Source organism: Fundulus heteroclitus, chromosome 19 (genome assembly GCF_011125445.2).
Source record: "Fundulus heteroclitus isolate FHET01 chromosome 19, MU-UCD_Fhet_4.1, whole genome shotgun sequence".
NCBI lineage: Eukaryota > Metazoa > Chordata > Actinopteri > Cyprinodontiformes > Fundulidae > Fundulus > Fundulus heteroclitus.
Genome location: NC_046379.1, coordinates 30,776,214 through 30,794,483, shown reverse-complemented (window position 1 = coordinate 30,794,483; position 18,270 = coordinate 30,776,214). Strand labels below are relative to the sequence as shown.

At 43.4% G+C, this 18,270-nt stretch overlaps 1 protein-coding gene across 3 annotated transcripts in view; it reads left to right on the top strand.

The window, feature by feature from the left end:
• mgaa (MAX dimerization protein MGA a) overlaps positions 1-18,270 on the top strand; it is an 80,973-nt gene that overhangs the window by 16,420 nt on the left and 46,283 nt on the right. Inside the window, exons 1-9 of one of the 3 annotated variants that reach the window (XM_036150778.1) lie at positions 814-910; positions 1,017-1,110; positions 6,112-7,264; positions 11,089-12,829; positions 14,018-14,123; positions 14,371-14,472; positions 15,693-15,821; positions 15,976-16,095; positions 17,473-18,206. In XM_036150778.1, the coding sequence (XP_036006671.1) occupies positions 6,165-7,264; positions 11,089-12,829; positions 14,018-14,123; positions 14,371-14,472; positions 15,693-15,821; positions 15,976-16,095; positions 17,473-18,206 (4,032 nt within the window). In that variant the 5' untranslated portion in view covers positions 814-910; positions 1,017-1,110; positions 6,112-6,164. Of the gene's footprint in view, positions 1-84; positions 1,111-6,111; positions 7,265-11,088; positions 12,830-14,017; positions 14,124-14,370; positions 14,473-15,692; positions 15,822-15,975; positions 16,096-17,472; positions 18,207-18,270 lie in introns of those variants that run through there. The other 2 variants (XM_036150777.1, XM_036150779.1) reach the window with 2 other exon arrangements.

The following is an 18,270-nucleotide window of genomic DNA, read 5'->3' as shown; positions in this document are numbered from 1 at the left end:
GTAGGATCAGCACTGACTGAAACTGGTAATCAAAAAAATTAATTAACTCCCCTTTAACTTATTGACATTAACTTATTAATGACGCATAACTTAGTTTGCTTTATTGGAACAACAACCGTTAATTACATCAATAATCATGTTACCGAATTGAAAGTTAAAAGCATGAAGCAAATCCAACACTGCGAGCCACGTCAGCCCACCCTGGCTTTCACACACACACACACACACACACACACATATATATGAACCTTTAACATGCAACGGGGTTTGTAAGCAGCCGTGTGGCGTTCACGGTCCCCTCCTTCTCGGTCTTTAGTCCAGTTCTGGTCTGTAGGGGAAACAACCGGGTCCGGACAGACATCCCCACCGCCCAGCCCAGCGCGTGTTACCGCACTCCTACTCCACAGCTGCGGCCGCGATGACGATCTCCTGCACGTTTAAACCGCGGCGCAAACAACATGGCGGAGGACGGACGCCTAACAATATTCTAAACACGGAACATAAACGGACCGGGGAGATGTCCGCATCGCAAACATAAATGCCTACCGAGACTCACGAATCTGTTCACACAACCAAATACTGAACGAACTCCGTCGAATGGCAAGCCACGGGAACAAAGAAAGCACTACAACGATAACACCAACAGCCAGTTACAATCCGGATGTGCGACTCGACGCTTCCGTCCGCAGTGTCGGAGGTTTGAATTCCGTTCGCAGAAGAAAACATGGATCCAGTGGCTTGTTCGAGCTGATCCGAGAGAGAGCTCGGCCTAAAGCCCCGAATAGCTAGTGACCTAGAGAGGGAGGCGTCAGCAGAGCAGAAAGCGGCCTGGAGTCTCTTCCTGCCGTTATTCGACGTCGAATCTCTCGGTGTTTGCGTAGCTGCAATACGCTGCAGCCAGGTGGCATTTGTAAGATGGCGTCTGAGTCTGCGCAGTTCCGGAGGAAGAAGACGGTGATGTTGGTTGACGTAAACATAAAAAAACGTGTTATGGTTTTTTTTTTGTTTGGAAACAGTGATGGTTCTCATGTGGACGCCGGACCGATGGAATAATCGACGTTAAAGACGGATTGATGCGGCACGAGGACACACTGTCCTTATAGACAGAAGGTAATGCGCGTGCAGATAGAAGAGCACGTGCTGGGATATGTTTGATGTTTGGTGGGCAGCCATTACTGGGCTGTGACTGGCCTGCAGCTAGCTAGGCATCTCTGTTTCAGCAGCACACTAGTGTATTTACTATCCTACCTACCGAGAGCACGGCCTGCAGATAAACTCACTGACTTACACAGCATTTCATGTTACTGTTTTTATTAACTCTATTCTCCACTAGCTTCCAGCCGCTGGCTAATGGCCACCTTTACATTTGAAACATAGTCACTGTAATAGTGAATAACAGTATGCACGTGTTGTTGCAGAGTGGGTTTTAGACTGAGGATACATTTGGCCAAGCTTACCAGTTTAGTCATTTGACTGTAGATGACATCTTTCAACCATTGCCCTCGCTACAACAAAACAGCTGCTAATAGCTGCTAGCATGCTTCCACTTCCAACATGGCAGAAACACAGCATGTTTTAAAGGTTACACACTTGGGTTCTATTACATTTCTATATGTTTTCCCTTTTATTAACCATCCTCCTTGAAACAAATTGTGTTTATAATAGTCATAACACATAAACTTGTAAGATAGAAGACTTAGGAGCCAACCACGGCTAACCATTACTGGTTAGCCGTGGTTAACCAGTTACTGTGTGCGAAAAATCATCCCAGCTTCCTCTTGTGTTTCATACAGAATCAGTATTGTCTGTCCGTTTGTCTATGGTCTATAGCTGATTGTCCCTTATTAGGGTGGTGATGGTACTGGTGCCCTTCTCTAGCAGCCAATGGGCAAAAGGCAGGTAGACCCTGGACAGGTCACCAGTCCATCGCAGGACAAACAACCATGCATGCACTTACTGACTTAATCTTTTTGGACTGTGGCTAGAAGCGGGAATACCTGGAGAGAACCTACAAATCTACAGGGAGAACATGAAAGCCCAAAGCACAAAGAACCAGGCTGAAGTCGAACGCAAGAATTTCTTATAGTACAGCAGCAGTGCTAAAAGCTGCGGCAGCATGCAGCCTCATCCAGTGTTGTTCCTATGATATAAGGTCCTATTATTAGGATGCTAGAGAACGTGTTGGCCAGCTGGCTAAGAAAAGGCCAACGCACCTTTCCCGTGTGTCCAAGCAAGAGATTTGGCTGCCGACTGGTTTAGAAACTGAAAAGGCGCCGGCTATCGATCCTATTAAGGTTTGTTTTGGAGCGCCATTTGCAAACTTTAGGCTGCATGACTTATAAACCAGTTTATAACAGTTGTTACTACATGAACAGAATAGGAAGACGGGATAAATATCACCACAACAGATCTCGAAAACCTTTACTAAACATACTAGTTGTTTTATATTTTTGCTTGTAATGGAAAGACAAAATGGGAATAATTATTGCTTTTCAGATTTTAAATAATGGCTTTAAAATTATCTGTTACGCATTCATTTAAAAAATTTTCGGTAAAGACTGCCAAATTTTATACTGTAAGAATCCCATACCTGCTGGTGTACAGGTACTCTTTTAGGACGATGAGGATTTCCTTAATGAAATTGACAAACCAAAGTTGCGCATCAGGTTCCTTTTTATAGACACAGTAGCTATGAATGTCACAGAATACGTAGACATTACAAGATTATGTTAGTTTTTGCACTCAAACCAGTGTTCTTTTAGTTGATTATTGGGTGCGTCAATTGTTGTCATGGTTTAAATGTGCAGCCACATAAAATGTAATTTCACAAAACAGCTAACTATCATAGCTAAACTGACAGCTTTCACACTCAAAATACTGTAGAAAGATGTCATAAACTGTAAAATTAGCCTGGTTATATCCCCAGTGGCTCGCAGTTCTTCAGGCTGATGTAGCGCTGTCATTGTTTTAGGATATAAACGTCTTCCCCACTGTTCATACGCACTCCCTGATGTGCCACATTCCAGACAACCATCAAAATGTGGACTGGCTATATTTGAATTGACCACTGATTGATTATGTAATGGGATTTTACCACACACTCCACTTTGCCGCACTCTATTCCACTCCGTGCATTTTTCACCTTTTCCCAGCTGGGTTTTCTCGACCCTGCTCAGAAGGTAGTACAGGGATTGTCGAGTAGAGTAGGGCCCTTACCTGACCGAACTGCTAGTCAGTGATTGGCCATAGGTGTGGCTAGCCTGCCAGCTGACAATGGAGCGAGGGGAGAAATCAACCGCCATTTGGCCACTCAATACTACAAAGAGAGAAACAATGGATTTACTGGATACACTGACAGCTGTTAAGTTTTAGTGTGGGGTTCACAACATTGTTCATGGCTGCTGATTGAACCACTGGTGTGTGTACGATGGAGGGCAGAGCACCCGGTGTTGCAGCCACGGCGGCAGCCTTCTGCAGGGGACTGTGGGGTCCCCAGACGGGCCTTCACTCCACGCCGCAGCTTTCTCTCTCGGGAGCCACTGTGGTTCCACTCCATGCCCCAGCAGCTCCTGAGAGAGAAGGCTGTGGAGTAGAGCAAACCCCTGGCTGGGGCTCCACCAATGTGGAGGCTGCAGGAGCATCTGGCGCAGCCAGGGATTCTAACCAAAGGAACACTCCGCCTAATCAGCACAGTACAAATACCCAATATCCAGCGTTTAAAAATAAAATACCTAAATCTTAACTATTTAAGGTAGTGTGGAACAGATCAGTCTATTCTCCCCTCTCCGCTTCTGTCTCACTCACACTCACACCCTCATACGTGTCCAGGGGAGGCAGAGAGAAACCCAAACTGTGCATTATTAGTCCAGCCTGATCTGTGATCCAGAGATTTAACAGGGCTGATCTGGCTGAGTGGACCTGGGGTGACTTGTGACATGAGCAGACTGCTTTTCACCAAGTGCTGGAGGGACAAAGAGAAATGAGAAGGTTTTCTCTGAGGAAATCCAGGGAAAGGTTCAACTAAAGAGCAACGGCATTCATTTTAAGGACCACCATGAACAGAGTGGGTCAAACTGAATTATAATTTTCCTATTTACAACCCATAGACCACGCCTGAAGGAAACTAAAGAAAAAAAGGACACTCAAGCTTTCTATACACAGACGGATGCACCGTTTGTCATAACCTGAATCAGATCTGAGGATTTAACACGATTTTGCACACGCTGAAAGCTGTTCAGTTTTATCTAGATATAGTAATACATTATATTATTGTATATACACAAATACAATTGATAAGATCAATCAATTTTAGATGAACCCATTAATCGATAACCTGCATCCCTAACCCGATGCAGGGTCAAAAAAACCACACCGGTGCTGAAAAACCTGTTTGAAAAGCTCGCAAAGCGGGCGGAGCCAAGTAGAGCCAGGCCAACTGGAGCCAGTGTAAAAGGGACTGATAAAAGCAAGCTATAGGCTGGAATCAGCCAATTGTTTTCTGATTGTTAGGACATCACCAGTGCCTGTCTGGTTGGAACATCAGAAACCAGATCATTCTCTGGATGTAGAAAGATTTTTAAGTGTTTTTTTCTGCAGCAGGTCAAGAGATGTCTGTGGTTCATTTAGGCTGGGAGAGAGCAAGACTTTCTGCAGATGACAGCTTTCATCATCTGTCATAAAAGATGTTAGATTTGTAATGTTGGTAGGGGTTAACCCTAACCGTACAGCTTATATTGGCTATAAAGTTCTGATTGGGGCATCTCAACCATGCAGTGTTCAGCAGCTTGTCTCAGCATGATCATGGGGAATTTGCAGTACAGGGAGATGTATATTACAATTATATTTAGATCAAAAGTTATGTACAATCCAGCAAACAAAGCATCTCTCGCTCTGTTGTTTTAAAATGTGTTCTGTTGCTTGTTAGACAGGCACAAATGTTCTTGTACACAGTTTTTATTTGGGACTGTTCTTGTTTTCATCCTGGATTTCATTGGGTCAGTCACACATTAGCTACGTTTACATGGACAAAAGTAAGCGGAATAAAGGGCCGATGATCGGAATAAAAACGTCATGTAAACAAGCCAGTCGGAATATGATAATCGGATTAAGCTCAATCAAAATGAAACTGTAATCTGAATGAGAGGGGTGGTTTATGGCCATTGATAATTTGATCAACGTGTATAAAAGCTTGTCAGGCTCAAGTTATTCTGAATGTGGCAAACTGACCCGAGTGTGCATGTGCAGCCGAGGTAAACATGACTTATTTCTGCGTTGTTGAGTGGAGGAAATACGTCAGGAAGCAAAACTGTCTGGGCTCTCCATACAACCTTTTTCTTTGAAAAAAATAAAAGAACTCAAAATTGTTCCTTACTCAGTAACGTTTCAACCCTAATTAGAACATTGTGCAAATCCAGCCTGGGCACTCGAACGACAAACAAACTCATAATACTGCTTTATTTACTGTTTTTGTTGTTTAGCAAAGACAGAAGTTCTCCTTTTTTCTCTCTTTTTCTTTTTTTAGAGGAATTTGTCAGAATGGTTCTATTCTGCATAAAGCTAGGTGCATATACACACACAGTATGATCAGATTAACTGATTGTGTGCTTATATAAACGGTACAATGCGATTACTTAATCCAAGTACATTTTAATCCAATCGTGAAATTTTGTGCATGTAAACATTATTATTGGGGACTTGAGTTAAACTCGTTCTTCGGTCATCTCATTCATAAAACGTATTATTTTACCTTTTCTGTTGCTGCCGTTTAAGAAACTGAATTTATAAAGGATTAACAGTTCTTGGGTGTTAGTTGGGCTGTAACTTTATGCAAAATTCACAGTTTAATACTAAACTCTGATGTCACAGCTCTATATATTTTTTCGACATGTCTAATAAGCAGCATAAATAAATAGTATTTTTTTTTCACTGGATCAAATAATTTCCCTACTAAACAAAAACTGTCCCTTAAAGGCTCAGCTCTTGTTCTTTTCTTCACAGTGTCCTTTATTGCAACCATGTTCCTGTTGTTGTAGTTTTTTGCCAGTTTGTTGTATGCAAAATGCCAAATGAAATGTCCAGCTGTACTGAAACGGTATGGGTCTTGTTTTTCAGGATGCCATCTTGAACTATTATGCAGAGACGTGGGATCCTTCAGGGATCGGTCCATGGCCTTTACGAAGACTCGGCCAGGTATGGTGATCCTGAGGGAAGGGGCAGCTGCCCCTGGAGCAGCTCCAGCAGCTGATCATTCACCTGCATGCCTTGTGGCTTTGAGAACAGGAAAAGTGCATCACAGCGGGACTGTTCAAGGCACCTGTGTATCCAGCGGTGAAACCAAAATGAGTGGGAAACACAAGATGTACTCAGCAGAGGAGACTGTCGTGAAGATGGGTGAACTTAAACATCCCACCAGTCTAAATTCTCCATGTGATGTCCCATCCCCTGACTGTGTCTGTAAAGATGTCAAAGTGACACTTGACAATAACAGCATGTGGAACGAGTTCTTTAAATGTAGGACCGAGATGATTCTGACCAAGCAAGGCAGCAGAATGTTCCCTTACTGCCGCTTCCGCATCTCTGGCCTGCAATCCTCATTAAAGTACTCTCTGGTTATGGACATCGAGCCTCTAGACAACAGTCAGTACAAGTGGACGGGTGAGAGCTGGCATACTTGCAGAAAAGCAGAGCGTCATGTGAAGAGTAAACCTTTCGTCCATCCAGATTCCCCAGCCACAGGTCAACATTGGATGCAGAACCCAGTGTCCTTCTACAGACTGAAACTCACAGACGACATCTCAGACCAGGAGGGGAACATCATCCTGCATCCGATGCACCGCTATCTACCGCAACTGTACCTGGTCCAGGCAGACACCGCCGTAGAAGACTTTAGACTCAATGGTCCTAATGTTCTCACGTTCACTTTCCCCCAGACAGAGTTTATAACCGTCACCTCATACCAAAACCCCCAGTTTACTCAGCTCAAGGTTAACTACAACCCTTTTGCTAAGAAACTGAAGGAGGACAGGGTCATTTCATGTGGCTTAAAACTCAAAGGGAACTCGGGCAAAGAGTTGACCAGCTATGAAGCTAAGACGAACACTGAGGAGCATCCTGTGAGGAAGAGCTTGAAATTTTTGCTCGCAAACCATAAACCCAGACATTCAAAAGCATCGGACTTCAAACTACCAGCACCAAAAGAACCTCAGGAAAAATCCACGATGAGTAACACACAGTCCGCTGCCCATGTTCCAGGTGAAAGTCCAAGGTAAGTCCTGACCGTTCGATGGACAAAATTATTTCGCTCTTTTCTAATGTGCCATTTGCAACTGCAAGAGATCTTTGGGTCTAGCTGATGTCATATAAAAAGTTTTTTCTTTAAAAAAAAAACCTTTGTTTCCATGGTTACTCAAAGCCCTGGAAATACTGGGCTAGTATTTTGTTTTTATAGAATAGATGTGAAACGTTACATTCAAATTAAATCTATAGATCAGCCCATTTTCCTAAAATGTTCGTTCTCTTTTGTTATCTGTTGGCTTTCTAATATATTATAAACACCCTGTGACACCGTACCAAAATGCATTCTCTTTCTAGATGCAGACAAGGTCTTTTTAGTCCTGCAGAATATTCCTATTAGTTTGAATTAGTTTAGTGTAAGAATCATTCAAGCTTCATTTCATGGGTTATGCACTTGTATCCGTCCTCTGTGACCTTGGTCTTTACCAAAAATCGAAACGTTTCTATCTTGAATGAGGTACACATCAAGGTTGCCCACTTAGCCCACTGTTATTCAATCGCGTAAATGAAACCCAAATAAAACTTGCAATATTACTTGAATCCTGTGAGCAAGCTGAGAACATTCAGAGAGAACACACACAACATAAAGTTTTGCGTTATGCTGATGACTTACAGCTCCCTATAAGTTCTTACCCAGGTATTGCCTTAATTTAATATATATTGAATTATTTTGGGGGTAAACATACAACACTTGGCACTAGGATGCAAGTTATCGATTATTGATTGATTTTATCAATCGACTAAAGATTAATTGATATGTAGCGCTTTTCTTAAAAATCCTAGTTTGTATCAAGAGAGTCTTTCCATAACATCGAGGACAAATTTTTATTTTTTTTTTACAATATGCTGAATTTTATAAGAGGGACATCATTATATTTTAACACTTTATTGTGCCACCTGTATTAAATACTGACTAAATAAACAAAAAATGTTTTTGTCACTTAGACTTATTAAATACAACAAAACAGGAACCTATTAGGTTAATGAATGCAAACATATAAGCTGAAGAGAATAAACACCATCAACAGTGCTTTTGGCATCATATCTTTTTCTATCATGTGACAGTTTTTTTGCGTAACGCTTTTCTGTCATCGCATCCTCGCCTTCAGAGCACATTGATGAGTTTTGGTTGAGAAGCTGACTCTGCTCTGCCAGGCAGCCCAGATGAATGGAGCTATTTTGCTGACCTCTTAAGGAACCTGTTGAGTGTTTAGATTGAAAAACAGAACCATATAAAGAGCATCCTCATTAAACAGTGTAAAAGTAATCCCACACCAGACTCCGTTTGGATCTCTTCATGTTGCGTCCGCCATGACTTCTTTCTCTAATAACTACTGTGGGCGGGTTCCACTTTAGAATGACCGACAGCGGCCTCTGCTGGATAGCGGCCATAGTGGAACACTTGAAAGAAGGTCTAAGCGGACATTATCAGTTAATCGGATGGAGAAAACTTTAATTAACCATTAATCAACAATTGTAAGTCGATTATTAGTTTGCATCCCTACTTGACACGTATGGATGATCAGTGCAGGCTATCTTTCTCAAAAACTCACCTATGTAACTTAAGAGGTGTGGCTCCAGCTCTGAATGGGTCAGGTGACCTATAGCGCCACTTTACGGCAGTCTGAGCTCCCCTTAAACACGAGAGCTAACCTTACATGCTTTTGCTTTTCTCATCCTTAAGTCAAAGGTTAGTCATAGCCATGGTTATTACAAAATACAGTTAACATAGTTCACAAACCTGCACGTCAACTCCTATGTTGAAGTTCCTGCAGCCTTTCATAATCAGATAATTGAGTCTGCCTTGCCCTTCTCTTCCATGGCTCCTGGAGCTCCCTCTGGCTTTGCTTCATCCTCTCGCTCTCTGTTTCAATGGGAGAGCCTGAGTATAATCTAGAGGGGTGAATGTGTCCTTGTCTTTAGAAGGTAACTCCGTGACTTCTCAATCTGCTAGTCAAAAGTCGTCTGCTACCAGATTCTAAAAAACAGAGGCTGTTTAACTTTGTGACAGTGCAGTGTTGCTAGTTGGCCTGTCGTGATAATAAATAAATCAATTGATCGCACACAATTGATTAAAATAAGCCCGACAATTTGCATATAAATGTTTGCTTGTTTCCCCTTGTGTTTCCGTCTCCTCTGTCTGAGACGGGATAACAAAAAGATTTCAGTTCATTTGGTTTCACCTCACCCCTCCTCTCTCGTTTTCTTAGTGTAGGAGTTAAATCTTTCCAGGGCTTCCCACAGAAAAGAGGATAATCCTGGCATCAGGGGTCTGGTGGGTTGCGAGAGTTGCATTGGGAACAGGGAATTGGATGTGCGAGGAGCGTTGCGCGATGCAGCTCGAAGGAGGGGCGCAGCCCTTAACCAGGTGCTGTAGTGTGCGTCAAGCTAATAACAGCTAACACGTTAGCTTAGTTGACGGGGAGGTTTTCTTCCAGGTGGCCACCACTTAACTTCTCTGAGCCGGTAGGTCGAGAAGATATACTTGCGTTATCATGCTATTATCAAAAGTCAAGCTGTTTACCTATCTAGAGATCATAATAAGTGCAAATTTATTGGGCTGCATTATTTCAGTCAAAATGAATATTTAATGTTTCATTCACAAAATTAGTGGTAACCCTAAAGTTTGCTATTTGATCTATCTAAATGCATTTTGTTGCTTGTGGCTCGTGAAGGATAATGTCATAAGCTAAATAGACCTGGTTGAAGTTGGCTCCAGGAATACTCCGTTCAACAGACAACATGGTGATCTTCTGTACGGAGAATCTCTCTGATTGTGACATTTCTAATGTAAAGCTCTGTGTTTTTATCGTTTATGACATTTAAAAAGAAGCTGAAGATATGTTTTTATTGAGACAAGCATCCCATTAGAGCATCCTTGTTATGCTTCACTGGATTTTCTTTGATGTGTTTTATCTCCTCCTTTGTTAGGATAAACAACTAAACTAACTAATAGTTTACTTGTATTCATGTAGTTTTATAATTGTTCTAAGGTGCTTTATTCCTTTTATAACCCTGAAGCACTTTGTTGTATATTTTTTATATGTGAAATGTGCTCTAACTAAACTTTACTTGCAAGGACTCTTTAAAGGGAATTAAAACAACTTGAAAATAGAATCTAACAATTCAATTGTTCTGATTGGTTTCTGGCCTTCCTTAAAGGTTTAGTTGGATTATTATTATTATTATTTTTTAATAAGGTTCTTCTAAGGTATTATTAGTAATAGTTCCCTGAATTGTAGTAGAAAGATGTTGTTTCACCCTAAGCTTTTTGACAATTAATAATTCTCAGAATATGGGGCTTGTAATGGAACAGGGTTATTGTTCAAAAGTCTGTATATGGGGAACATGTTATTGATCATTGGGAGCAACAACAAATTTTCATCATAGCAGCGATGGGAAGTTTCAGTTGATTGGCCCGTCACTTAAATGTAAAGCTATGAATTCTGGATTCTTTTTAATCGAGTCATTACAAAAGCAAAATGGACTGCTAAAGAGTTTAGTGAGCTCATGTGGCTCCAAATAAACAAAAGTTGTGTATATTTTCCATTTATGAAGTTTTCACCAGACCCTTTTGTATGTTCTTATGCCGGGCAATATTTCTTTTTGTGAAACTTTCCTTTTGTTTAAATTTTTATTGGCAGTTGTAGAACAAAATAAATGTTAAATACCTGTAAATGGTGCCAATTTCATCAATTTGACACCAGTAGTAGCAGTATATCTTAGCAGTGTATGGTATGATAATGATTAAGTGAGATTGTCACTAATGCATTGCTTTTCTGTGGTTTCCTTCAGCAACAGTTCTCGTCCTGCTCCGAAGTTAATTTCTGAGCTTATTTGTGAGGCTCATGTTTCACTGCAGAGGTGTAACATTGAGCAACGCAGCAGCAACCAGAGCAACTCCCTTGGAGCAGCCCAGAATAACACTACATCCACTAGTTGGACTGACAAGAATAAGCAGAGTTTTGTACATAAGAACAATGGAACAATCACTACATCCACCAGGAAGAGTCCAACTGTTGATACAACGAGAAATATTAAGGACAAGGAGCATCTGTCTGATGTTACGGCCGATGTCAGGACAGAATGCGCTGCAGCTGCTGCTGCTACAGGAGGGCAGGTTTCCTCGAATAAACCAGACCAGCAAAGTATGGCAGACACTCCATCAGATGGTGGGAAGCAACAGAAACGGCCAGTTCGATTGCCTCTACCCGCACTTGCACTTTTTCTAAAGCAACATTCAACAAATTCTAAAAAGGCGAAGAACAAACCGGACCTTCCTCCTCAAGAGTCTCTGCCCACGTCCTGTGGTTCTCAAAGTTCTGCTTCAGAACCCCAACAGGAAACCAGTGTCGAACCCATCATGGAAGTCAAACCCATCATGGAAGACAGCAGAAAGGATGTTCTGCCGGATGAAAAGGCTTTAAATGGCACTAAACCCGCAGCTGAAACGGCTCTACAGCCCTGCAGCCCATCCAGTCCAGACCCTCTCAGTGCCACCGGATCAGAGGAACCTGGAAAAACCGAAAAGCCCTTCATCTCCAGTGGTGAAAGTTTAGGCTCAGGGCCGACGGTCAGTCATCAAAAAGCATCCATATGTGAGAATACATTTGACTCCCTTGAGATGTCTCCGCTCACCCTCACATGTTCTACCTCTGCATCACCTGACTTGTCCTTACATCTCAGTCCTGCCTTGGCTCTGCCAGACCCTCCCAAAGCAGCAGCAGAGTCTTCCACACTACCTCCAGGCTCTCGCTCCATGAAGATTGACTCTATGCTTCCTGATCCTCAGTGTTCCTCGTTTGACTTTGATCTTTTGTCACCTGCGAGCTCCCCCGAGCCTTTACCTCCTCTCCCTGCCTCCTTGGCTTTAGAACTCGACTCTGCAACGTCTGCTGAGGGAGGTTCAGCAGGGTCCTTCGAAGACCCCGAACAAGACAGAAACTCGTCGGTTTTTAAATGGCATACAGTATTACCTGTGTCTGGGACGTATGCAGACTCTTTCACAACGTTACAGCCCCAGCAGCAGTCAGCTCCGTTGATATCCGTCGCTCCATCTTTGTTGTCCTGCCTTCCTGAGCCTCAGAGTATTGATACTTCGACTCCAAGTCCTCCAAAAGACCCCGTTCCCTCGTTTCAAGAGAGCGAACAGTCTCTGCCTTTCCCAGCAGAGCTGTCCCCCCTTGCTCTTCAGCTCCCACTGTCTCCAACCTTCTCTTCACTGGATGAGGATGGACTGTCCCCCACAACTTCCCTCTCAGAGCTTGTCAGCTTTTTCTCCGCCAACGACGACATCGGGGTGGAGTTTTCCAACACAGACACGGCAGCTGTCCCTACCCAGCCTTTGCCGGTTTCAGAGCCGCCCCAGCCCTCTGAGCCCGTGCTGCCAGTGTCGGCCAGCAAGCCCTGCAAGAGGAAGAAGTCGTCCAGGCCAACAACGCTTGCCAGGCTGGATGTGGATCACGGTGACTACAGGAGCAAGCAGCCCAAAGTTGAAGAAGTCGAGGAGCAACTTTTTATCTCTTTCACGTCTAAGGTAAGAACACAAAGGAATGGGAGAAGAGGAATAAAAATGTAAGATCTGCGTTCAACTTGGCCTTAAGCTTTAGTTTGTCTGCTTGTAAAGGTCTTTAGCTTTAGTAGCGTTTGGAATTCCTTCTGTTTGGATGTGGGAGGCTTCAGTGAAATACTACCTGCATGTTGAAGACCTCAGTGTTCCTCAACATTTCCATGAAGAGACCTTTGCTCTCTTGTCTGTTCAATACATGCAATGCTGTTACCATATGGTGACTAACTAGGAATACAGCTTTCCTACAACAGTTGATTTATCAACAATTCCAATTAACAACAACTTGAAGTATGCAGAGTGAAAACAGTTGTTTCCAGACGTTATTTGTTTAATGTCATTCCACTGGGAGGCTTTGGAAGATTTGGGTCCAAGATAACTCTCAATAACCCGGGTTACGGCCCAACACAGCTTGTTCCATAACTCCACCTTTGAACTCTGGTTCTCTCGCATCCCATTAACCCGCAGAGCTGAACTTTGTAAAATCTGTTTCTTTTTCACGTTTAAACGTTGTTCATGTGCTCAACCTTCTTCATGGAGAATGGCAGGTCATTAACATCAAGCAGAATGGTTGTGCACGGGTTTAATATAGTAGCCAATCCTTCCTAATTTGGTTTTAAACGTTTCTTTTCTGCGTTTTGTGTTTATCAGCATGTTTCTGTCTTATACTGAAGAATGATATAAGAGATCTCTTATGTTTCAGAGGGTTTTTATTATGTGTCATCCATATTTCAACTTTTGATCCATGCTCTTCTCAGCTGATGGAGTGACTTCAGATGCATTCCTCCATAGTTGATCATGTGACTGATATCATCAGGATAGCTTTCAGTTTGAACCGGGGGAAAACTAGCAAATGAGTTAGTTATTTTTCTAAAAGTATCTTTTAAAGCTAATAAAGGTCTAAGCAGTTAATAAATCTGCATGTGATTAAAAGCAATGCTTCAAGCAGCCATGTTTCCAAAGCACAGAAACATTTATTCAGATCTCTGGTTCACAGCAGTAGGTTCTGAGTCATCAAACAAGCATTTATCATTAGTGTTTATGTTGGCTTTTACTGTATTTTAAAGTCGGAACTATCGGAGTCTTTTCATTATTGAATTGTTCATTCTTTACTGACTCATTTAAGGAATAAGAATAAAAATAATCCAATCATTTCAGGAGGCCCTAAAGCAGCACACTGCTGAGTCATCTGAAGAGCCGCTCCCTGACCCTCAGCTGACAGCGGACACCAGACCTGCCCAAGAACCGGAGAGCAGCAGCACAGGTACCACAAGATGCTTCAGGGTCTCTGACCATCTTGGGTTGGATTGATACAGATAGTTTCATCGAGTTGTTTAAAGCTGGATTTAAGATCCAGATTAAAAACTAATCCTGTTTCAGTGAAGTTGTGGTTTTGTTGGTTAGTTTTACTGATTGTTCACCAGATGTTACCAAAAGGTGGTCTTAGATGTAACTGGGGGTTCTGACCCCAATGAAACATTCTGCTCTGAGATAAACCTTCTCAATTCCAGCAGAGAATCTGGAGGAGACGATTGTGGTCAACGAGGAGAGTCTTCTTCGAGACTTGAAGCTCATGAAACACAGGCAGGTCATCCACCCTGTGCTGCAGGAAGGTAGGCATTACTGGATTCCAATAAGGTCTCTTAAAGCTAACATTTTCCAGACAACACTCTAAGACAGGGATAGTCTTTGCAGTGCTTGTGGTGCTTTACTGGATACTTCATGTGGTGGTTTACAGTAATGTACGAAATACTGCCAATACGTCTTTAAAACGTGTTGGAGAAACGTATAACACACTCTGTTACATACACATAGCCTTAGTTAAAGTTGTTTCCAAATGAGGGATACTGTCAAACCTGGCAACACAGGCCCTGTTTTCTGCACACAGTGCTGCTACACAGTGACAGCAGAGCCCGCGACAAGGCAACCGTAATTCCACTGGCTAGGGGGACACATGCAGTAATTTGTAATTAAACAAAGGCAAGAAACCAGACCTGAGAAGTAGTGAGAAAAAAGAGAAGTAGTAAACAAAAACCAGCATGCAGATGTGTGCGAGGGGACGAGCACACTGCTGGCAGGTGTTCAGGCCATTAGTGACGGCACGCTCAGTCGCAGCGGCTCAGGCTGACCCTCCATCTGATGTACCGTGAATTCATAATGACAAAGCACTTTCCTTTCCTTCGTTTCCCAATAAAAAATGAAACTAACAGTGTTTGCAAGATGAGCACAGAACATCTGAAGAGAAATGGACTGATAAATTCTTCATATGCAAACGCAGCCGCTGCAGTTTCAGACGGAGCCATTTCATAAGCGCACAGCCACAAATTCCCTATAAGGTGTCCTCCTGGCAGAGGTCTCAGAAAGACACACAGCACGGCGCATTGCTTCACAATGAGTGAACCCAGGGACATCTTTACTTTTATTGGAAAGCTCTTCCAAGTGGGCGTGGCCTGGCTTTCACCCATCCTCACACAACTCTGCCCTGAACTAACTGAGCTGCAGAGGAATGAAATCCTCCAAGCTGAACTCAGAGGAAGTTCTGAAGCAGAATCTCCCACTCTGGTCCAGAAAGGATGTCTTTATTCATGCATCCATTTTCAACCGTCAACACGATCTAGAGAAAACAGCAACGTTCTGATCCCCTGCACATATACCTCATTTTGACTGCAGCAGCAAACTACAACATGAATAAACTGAAGGCTGTGCACGATAGCTTCCACTTATCTTAGTGCTAAGATGCATTTTTAGAAATGATGACTGGTTGGCTGTTTGCTTTTTGTGAGGATGCTCTAAGAACATGTTCCCTCATTATGTCTGGTGTTTATGGGCTCAGTTGGCCTCAAGATGACTCTCCTGGATCCGGCGCTGTCCATCGACTTGCAGTACCTGGGAGTCTGTCTTCCCATCCCCCCTCCTGGCGATGTTATGGAACCACCAACACAGACGGTTCCCACATCCCAAGGTACGCTTGTTCACTGACTTGGTGATTTTTCCTCTGCATCAGCCGCAGCTTTAAGGAGTTTCTGTGTTTAGGAATAAACAGAAGTAACTGTAAAATGTAGCCGTAAAAGGTGGTCCGGAGTGTAATTATCTTTTTATTAATCTTTTCTCCTCAGGGGTCTTGGCCTCCTTTCAGTCCAGAACAGGAAAAGCTACAGATGTGACCCAGATTAAAGGCTGGAAAGAGAAATTTACACCGCTGGAGGCAGAACCCGCCGCTGCACCCAAACCTGAAGGTGCTTCATATCATGTCCTCAACGTTGCCTCTAGCTTTTTACAAGTCCTCACTATAGATGCACCGATCCCATACCCGGATCGGATATCAGCTCTGATATTTACGAGTTAGCTGGATCGGACTCCAATCCAGACTTCCGATCCAGTCATTTCTTTTTTTGTTAACATCATACACAACAATACAGCTACTGCGATCTAGTGCCTTCAATTTTATGTTTGCAGCACCTGTTACGTCATCACACAGAGCTCTAAAAAGTGTGTAGCGCATTGATATCCAGTCAGTACTTTGGAGAAGATTGCTTGGCTGCAGGTCATCTGGGGTTTGTCTCTACCAGCTTTGAACATCTATAGATGAAGGTCTGTGGTCCTTGTTTAAAAATAGTCAGATGGGATGGAGAGGCTTTGTTAACTTCAGCTTAAAAAGTATGCCCCAGATTCTCAGTTGGGGTTGGATCTGGACTTTGACTAGGCCATTCTAACACGTTAACATCCTTTGCTCTACACCGTTTCATGTTGATGGTCTGTGGTGGTTGATATGCAGCATTTGTTTCTCACCTCACTAAGCATGTACTTCCATTTGGGTCTCTCCTGAGCTTCCTCCACATGTTTGCTGTGGCTCCTATGTGGTTTATGGCAAACTGCAAATCAGGTTTCTTATGTATTTCTTTCAGAAGTTGCTTTCTTCTGACCACATTTACATCAAGGTGTTGACAAATGCTCTCCTTACCCAGCCTGTCAGTCCAGGTGGATGTTCAGGTCTTGTTAGGTCTGCAGGTGCTCCATCCTCTGGAGAGAGGATGGAGCAACAGCAACAGAGCTCTGGGAGATGTTCAAAGCTTGGGAGATTGTTTCAGAACCAAACCCTGCTGTAAACCGAACCAGAACCTTCTCCCTGACCCGTCTGCTGGGTTCCTTGGTCTTCATGATGCTGGTTGTTCTCTAATGTCCTCTAACAAACCTGACGGTAGAAACAGAGCAGACTCAGTTAGGCTGAGATTATATTACACAACTGGAGTCATTTTACTGATGGTTGACCTGGAGTCGGGTATAAAACACACACTTATCAGATTTTTTATTTGAAAGTAAATTTAGGAACACCTTGCATCATTTTCCATCCATTAAACAATATTGCACTACACTGTCTTGTTAGGAGTAGAGCAGTCACCTTGCAACTGGAAGGTTGTGTGTTTGATTCCAGCTTCCCTCTGTCCCATGTCGATGTGCCGCTGGGCAGGGCATGTAACCGATGTGTGTATCAGTGTTTGAATGTATGCGATTGGGTGAATGTGACTCTACTGTACAGCACTTTGAGAGGTCAGCAGGACTAAAAAAGCGCTTTATAAATTCTGTCCATTTAACATTTATTTACCCTCCTTTAGCTTCAGCTGGCCCCAGTTCAGATCTGCCCAAGAAGAACCTGTCGGCGTTCTGCAGCGACATGCTGGACGAGTATCTGGAATCGGAGGCCAAACTGATCGATGAGCGAGCTTCCAGTTTTTCCCAGCCACCAGCGGAGGCACCGGCCTATCAGCTCCCTTTGAGCAGCACCAGCTACGTCCGCACTCTGGACCACGTCCTCAAGAAACCCACCACTGGCTCACCCACCTCAGACATCATATCCAGATTCATCCCCCCATCCAAGCGGTCCCGTTTCAAAGCTACCACATGTAGGAAGGTAGAGAGGAAGCAGCGAGGTCCCAAACAGAACAAGATCAAAGCAGCTTCTGCTGCTCCTCAGTTGACTGCAGTGGCACAGATGCAGACACCTGGTGGCCTCCCCCAGACTACAGAACCTCAGAACCAACCTACTTTTAAAAAGAGAAGACGACTTAAACCCCAGACCTCATCTCACACCCTGGGTGCTTCCATGCCGCCGTTGAATGAGGACATGGCTCCACTGGAGTCCGACTCAGAGCTGAAGGCAGACTTGGTGGTGAATCAGCCGTCCGATCAGACGGTGAATACCCTGAAAAAGGAAAGCAAAGTCTCTGTGACCCGGTCCTTTGCCAGGCTGAAGGAGCTGCAAGACCGTGTGGTGTGGGAGGGCTGCCTCCAAACCCGCATCACAGAAGAGAGGGCCACCGTCGCCTTGATGTCTCTTTTCACGCAAACCGTGAGTTCAGCCTTGCTACAGTTTAGAGATAAACCGGATCAGAACCCCAACGACCACAAAAAAA